This window comes from Nansenia antarctica (assembly GCF_963989245.1).
Source record: "Nansenia antarctica genome assembly, chromosome: 1".
NCBI classification, from domain to species: domain Eukaryota; kingdom Metazoa; phylum Chordata; class Actinopteri; order Argentiniformes; family Microstomatidae; genus Nansenia; species Nansenia antarctica.
The window spans coordinates 49,841,245-49,848,189 of record NC_137674.1 but is presented as its reverse complement, the minus strand read 5'-3'; the positions used below and the strand labels follow the sequence as shown (position 1 = coordinate 49,848,189).

Genomic DNA, 6,945 nt, shown 5'->3' with positions numbered 1-6,945 from the left:
TCCAGGTTCAGATCTTATCTGGCTGAATTTCCGAGTCGTATAGGGGGAAATTAGCCAGCTCGATCTAGATTCTGCATAGCAAAAAAAAAAAAGAATCGGGATCATTCTGATCCAGATTAAACGTTTTGAACAACTGGGCCCTGGAGTATCTGACTAAGTGTCTGAGGGTAGTAGGCACGGTAGGCAGTACAGTCAGTGGGTAGAGGGTAGAGGGTAGGCAGTACAGTCAGTGGGTAGAGGGTAGAGGGTAGAGGGTAGGCAGTACAGACAGTGGGTAGAGAGTAGGCAGTACAGACAGTGTTAGTATTGTGTCTGTGTCTGTCTGTGTGTGTCTGTCTGTGTGTCTGTGTCTGTCTGTGTGTGTCTGTCTGTCTGTGTGTCTGTGTGTCTGTGTCTGTCTGTGTCTGTCTGTCTGTGTCTGTCTGTCTGTCTGTGTCTGTCTGTGTGTGTACACTCAACTGAAGTTTTAAGCTTTACTTTCAAAGCGCGTGTTCCTTGCGTTGCGTCAAAACATTCTCTCCCCCCCCCCCCCCCCCCTCTCCCTACAGTCCAGTTGGCAGGTCTGGGAGGGATGGTCCCGTCTTCAGGGTCGTCTGGGTGGAAGCCTGGCTCCATAGACCTGGGGGGTCGACAGAGGTCCTCCTCAGACCCCCCCAACATGCACCCTCCTGTACCCCCTATGAGGGTCACCTCCACCACAGGTACGTACCCCCCCCCCCCCCTCTACCTGGACGATGTCCCCCGACATAACGCACAAAATGACGGTATGGAATGATAACTCTGTATTGAGTCGAAAACGTTATCGGCGTGTATGACATGTAAACGGTTTACAGATTGTTAGACATCGAAAATGGTATGTAAGCCCAGGCAAAGGTGCCACTGAGCAACTGCATTTGATTGGTTCAGATAGGAGAAAAGTAAGGAAAGGACTGAGTGGTGTGTCTGTCTAAGTCCTCCCTGCGCCCCCCCCAGGTCTGGGGCCGGTGAACCCCCCTCCCCCCGTGGCCAAGACGGTCAGTGTGATGGAGGCCATGAACCTCCAGTCTAAGACGGGCCACGCCCACAACAGAGCCCACCCGCCCAAGTCTCCTGCAGGGTGAGTGCACGCACATACATACGCACATACATACATACACACACACACACACGCACATACATACGTACACACACACACACACACACACACACGCGCACACACACACTCACACGCACATACATACGTACACACGGCCCCGCGGTGGTGTAGCGGTCTACGCACTGGCCGCTAGTGCATGCTGCCCACCGGGGCCGGGGTTCGTATCCCGGCTCGCCAGATCCAGATATGGCCGAGGCACACGGGAAGCGGCATATTGGCCGGCCGCTTCCGAGGGGGGTATAGGAGTATTTCTGGACTAGGATCCGTCGCGCAACACCGCCCCCTGGGTGCCGGAATAACGGTACTGGGCTCGAGGAGCCAGTCAGCCTAGTCTGCCTGGCGCCCTCCTCTGGGACTGCCGGCCACGGGGTCGTGCGGCGGATCCCATGCAATAGGCAGGGGATAATTGGATGCTAAGTTGGGTTAAATTGGCTACCAAATTGGGTGAAAAAGGGATAAAATCTGGAAGAAAAAAAAAAAAAAAAAAAAACATACGTACACACACACACGCACATACATACGTACACACACACATACGTACGCACACGCACATACAGTACATACGTACACACACACACATACATACGTACACACGCACACACACACACACGCACATACATACGTACACACACACACACAGACATACACATAGGCACGCACACACTCACACTCACACAGATATGCACTGCCTCGAGCAGGGTGTTTTGCCTTGATGTGTACAGGCAATATTCGCCTTGTGGGAAGGGAAAATCCCCTACTAGAGTTTGTGGTTTGCCAGTTCATTAACTTCCACACCGTCAAAGGGAGATATACTGCCCTGTACTGGAGGGTAAACGAGGGTATGTTGAGTGGAAAACTTCAAGCGAGCAGCTGAATTTACGACTGTGTTTGTTGTTTCGAGCAGCACGGACAAAAGCTTCAACAAAGGCCCTCCGACTCGAACCGGATCCATCGAAAGACCAGGTAAGCTTGACAAAGACACTTGATTTATGGGCTGTCCAATAACGCCCCTAGAGGCCCCGATTTATCGTAAACATTGCACAGGTAATAATAATAGATTTGATTTAAAAGCGCCATTTCTCAAACTCAAGGACACTGTACAGAGAAAGAAGAGACGATAGGACAATAAACAACCAAGCACAACAAACAAAGGCAGCTATGGGGGACAGTGTCAGTCAGGGCCCACGCCACACTGTTGGAAGGCCAGTCTGAACAGATTGTGACGTTAGAATTATAAGGTTTCCTATCTCCATTTTTGTCAAAATTTAGTTTTTTTTACATACCGGTAATCTGATCCATTAGGTGTTTATTAATGCCTGTGTGGTGTTATTTTTAAAATGTTTATTTTTTTTTGTTAGTAATTAATAAAATACAAAGGTTCCATCTCACAGAACATAATGGAATGTAAAAACTTTGACACTCAATAACTCTGAACTACCCTAAACGGAGATAGAACCTTATAATTCTAAGCTCACGAGATGCGTCATGAGTCTGGTCTTGAATGTGTTGAGAGCATCAGAGCATCGGACTGCTGGTGGAAGGGAGGTCCACAGCGTGGGCGCAGCGTCAGGAAAGGCACGGTCGGCAAACGCGTGACGCCTAGCGCAGGGGTATGACGAGGAGATCAGCAGCGGAGGATGGGAGGTAGAGGGAGTTGTTAGGCACAAGGAGGAAAACAAACAAACAAACCAAGAAATATTGACGATACCATCAAGACCTAGAGGGCATTTATTGATTTGATACAGTGGTTGCACAACAAATGAGAACATTGTGACAAGAAAACAATGCTTGAAGTATTTCTTTTGTGATGGAGGGTGGTGGCTTCTGCCCTGTGCTGAGGATAGTTCCTGCAACGTTTGCAGAAAAAGTGCTATACAAATAAATAATAATAATTATTATTATTATGACTATTATTATTATTATATAGTTCCCAAAACTCCAAATGCTGTCAAGGGAATGTGATAGACAAATCCACTGTGGCGTAAGAATATCCTATGTTTAATAGAAAAGATTTAACCGTAAACGTATTGTTATTAAATTGGGGCTTTGAATGCCTCTCGGCCAATTACTTGATGAATTGCATGATAAACATGTCATGATAAACACGTCACATGATGAACACGTCACATGACAAACACGTCACAGGATCAACACGTCACATGCCAGTTGCGTGATGACTAGTATGGAGGAATGAGAGCGTAAACAGATACGGGAGGTAGGCTATGTTGTCTGTGGACGGCCTTCAGCCCAGCTGCTTTTCTGATGTCTGTGGAACATTTAATGGTTGTGGACTGATGTCATTTCCTGTTGCTTCCCACAGCTAAGGTGCCGGGATGCCCCCAGAATTCCATAGGTCAATCTCTGCCCCCCGCCCCCATGCCCAGGAAGGCGTATCCGGTACGTCCCTCCTGCCGCTGACCTTATTTCAGGCTTTCATCCGTTGTTGTTTTGTCGTTGGGACTGTGACAGACGCTATCTGAGTCGGTCTCCTCCGCACCGTCTATTGTCTGTAGGCGTGTTTTTCTCTGATATGCCGCACACTTCCTTCCTGTACCCCGTAGAGAACACACACTGCAAAGGGGAGGAGCTACAGTGAACTGTACAATACATGCTCATGGGGAAACCTGTTCTTCTCTCTCTCCTCCCCCCTTTCTCTCTCTCTCTCTGTATCTGTCTTTCTCTCTCTCTCTGTATCTGTCTTTCTCTCTCTCTCTCTGTATCTGTCTTTCTCTCTCTCTCTCTGTATCTGTCTTTCTCTCTCTCTCTGTATCTGTCTTTCTCTCTCTCTGTGTATCTGTTTTTCTCTCACTCACTGACTCACCCACTCACTCCCACTTTCTCTCAACCCCCCCCCCCCCCATGTTAACTCCTGTTAGATCAAGGGGGGAGAAGTTAGAAGTTAGACGTGCACCGCCAACAATTTGAGCTCTCTGATCTCCCTGATCAGACGCAGTGCTGTGTCTGTGGACTGTGATTGTCTGCAGATGTCTGACGCAGCCGCGTTGTCTAGAAGTCAGGTGGGTGGTGAGCATTCCTGAGGGGTGAGGACGGATACTCGTCCTGGTGGAAAGATGCCGTCTTGCATTTCTGTATTATTTACCTCACAAATGCACGCCGGAATGCAATAAACCAAAGTGACCCGTGATTGAGTGCTAGTTGGACTGTTCCCAGGCTACAGCTAGCTACCCCCGGGAATGCTTCCTGTCTAGAGTTGAGAAGCTGCTGCAGGACTTTATTTTTTTAATTTTGTTTTTATTTTCAGCTACTAGTTCTAAAACGAGTGGCCACGAGACCCAAAGAAATGGGTCCACCGGAATCGAAAAAGAAAATGTGTCAAGAAATGACCTGATTGGAGAAAAAGGGGGACACACACCTCCCCGCGACCAGGAGCGAGAGCAAAAAATAACGCGCCAACGTTCGGCCTTTAAAACAGAGGGCTGTGTCGTCTACCGAGACAAGACGTGGATACAACTCGCGTTTCTCAAAAACAACAAACTGTCGACTTCTCTGACGTTTTGCTGCAAGGCCTTCTGGGAACCTGCAGTTCTACCTATTCTTAGCCAATACAGCAGAAATGTACTTCTTTTTAACTCTCTTAACGATAAATAATAACAATTTTAACTGTCGATCAATCATGTAACATATGATTCAATCATGTAACCTATACAGTAACCGACACAGTCAACGCTTAAGCCCAAGATACGACGTGTAGCGTCTCTTTAAGCGAGGCCAGACCTTTCTGTGAAACCGGAGGTCCAGCTGACCCGTCTCTCTGCGTAGGACCGACTGACGCAGGACCTTGTCGTTTCAGAAGCTGCGGCCTAAGAGGGTGAAGGCCATCTACAACTGCTCGGCAGACAACCCGGACGAGCTGACCTTCTCTGAGGGCGAGGTGATCGTGGTGGATGGGGAGGAGGACCAGGAGTGGTGGGTGAGTAGACCCCCCCCCCCTCGGCTCTATACCGACGACAAGAGTTATTGTGTGCGTGGCGGTTGCACACGTGAGAAGGAGAGATGGGGCGGACTCAGTGTGTGTCCTGGTGGTGAGTTCATGTATCTCAGCCAGAGCAGAGCAGAGAAACCCCGTTTTTTTCCAGCTTCTGGTCCTAACCTGGCCCCCGTCCACACTGTGTCCACTGGGCATGTTGAGCCAGTAACCATGGTGGCCCCCTTGGTCTGAATAATGACCAGCTGCAACTTGTTTTTTCCCCAAACCCACCAGCCCACCTCCCTGCAGATATGACCGTATTTAGTCACTCGGTCCTCTGTGGATCTGCGTGTCGACGCCTGTCCAGATCCCCCAACCCCCCCCCCCCCCTTCACGACAGTTTGACACAACTGAGTAACAACAGGCAAGGCGACGGGAACGACGGCGAAGTCAACCCTGTCTGTCTGTCTGTCTGTCTGCTTGTCTGTCTGTCTGTCTGCTTCTCTGTCTGTCTGTTTGTCTGCTTGTCTGTCTGTCTGCTTGTCTGTCTGGCTGCTTGTCTGTTTGTCTGTCTGCTTGTCTATCTGTCTGTCTGTCTACTTATCTGCCTGCTTGTCTGTCTGTCTGCCTGTCTATCTATCTGTCTGTTTGTTTGTCTGTCTGTCTGCCTGCTTCTCTGTCTGCCTGCCTGTCTGTCTGGCTGCTTCTCTGTCTGTCTGCTTGTCTGTCTGTATGTATGTATGTCTGTCTGTCTGCTTATCTGCCTGCTTGTCTGTCTGTCTGTCTGCCTGTCTATCTGTCTGCTTATCTGCCTGCTTGTCTGTCTGTCTGCCTGTCTATCTATCTGCCTGCTTGTCTGTCTGTCTGCCTGTCAATCTATCTGTCTGTCTGCCTGCTTCTCTGTCTGTCTGTCTGTCTGCTTCTCTGCCTGCTTCTCTGTCTGCTTGTCTGTCTGTCTGTCTGTGTGTCTGCTTGTCTGTCTGTCTGTCTGTCTGCCTGCTTCTCTGTCTGCTTGTCTGCCTGCTTCTCTGTCTGCCTGCCTGTGGTATTTGTGACGGAAATAAACTGGCTCCGAAAACACAGTGCAGCAAACATAAGAGGGTGTGTGTGTCTGTCTGTCCTTAACAAACATAAGAGGGTGGTGTGTGTGTCTGTCTGTCTGTCCTTAACAAACATAAGAGGGTGGTGTGTGTGTCTGTCTCACCGCCTGCCTCCCAGTGCTGCAGTGTGTTGTGTTGTGTGTCTATTATTAGTCTGTAACCAGTATTGCCAGATTGGGCTACTTTTGGTCACACTTGGACGGGTGGATTCAGGCAGCTTGTAGACTGGTTGGGCTGGAAATGGTCAATCCCGTCTGGCAACCCTGTCTGTAACGTGGCCACATCTCTCCCCTGTCTCCTCCCAGCTGGGCCACATCGAGGGGGAGCCCATGAGGAGGGGAGCCTTCCCCGTCACGTTCGTACATTTCATCGTGGACTGAAGGTCAACCGGAGGTCACGAGGGGCTGGCCCAGGACGAACCCCCCCCCATCCCCCTCCTCTCCTCTCCTCTCCTCTCCTCCAGCTCATCATGTCTACTGGTGTGGTGGTGTCATCATCATCATCCCCATCCTCCTCCTCTTCCTCCTCATCGTCATCAAGCCTTTGCCTGCACTGACACGGATAAAGAAGGACGAGGGTCACCGCCCATCGCTACGGCTACAGCGCAGTATGGGAGTTACCGTGACAACGGACGGCCACAACAAGAATGTGTCCCCCCCCCCTCCCCTTTTTAGTCGGAGCCCCTCGAGGCTCACGGAACTAACAGCTTTTAGATTTTTCCGGAGAAAACAAAAAGAAAAGAGACATCAAGAACCTATCAAAGTGATTGTAGTAAGTGACCT

The 6,945-nt window shown here is 49.7% G+C and overlaps 1 protein-coding gene across 1 annotated transcript in view; it reads left to right on the top strand.

Annotated features, from left to right (window-relative positions):
• asap2a (ArfGAP with SH3 domain, ankyrin repeat and PH domain 2a) overlaps positions 1 to 6,543 on the top strand; it is a gene marked incomplete at both ends in the record, with an annotated part of 88,039 nt that extends 81,496 nt beyond the window's left edge. The window contains 6 exons of the mRNA XM_080547542.1: positions 549 to 701; positions 973 to 1,096; positions 2,040 to 2,098; positions 3,456 to 3,532; positions 4,947 to 5,066; positions 6,469 to 6,543. Of these exons, the coding sequence (XP_080403668.1) occupies positions 549 to 701; positions 973 to 1,096; positions 2,040 to 2,098; positions 3,456 to 3,532; positions 4,947 to 5,066; positions 6,469 to 6,543 (608 nt within the window). The remainder of the gene's footprint in view (positions 1 to 548; positions 702 to 972; positions 1,097 to 2,039; positions 2,099 to 3,455; positions 3,533 to 4,946; positions 5,067 to 6,468) is intronic.
• Between the last annotated feature and the right edge of the window lie 402 nt (positions 6,544 to 6,945).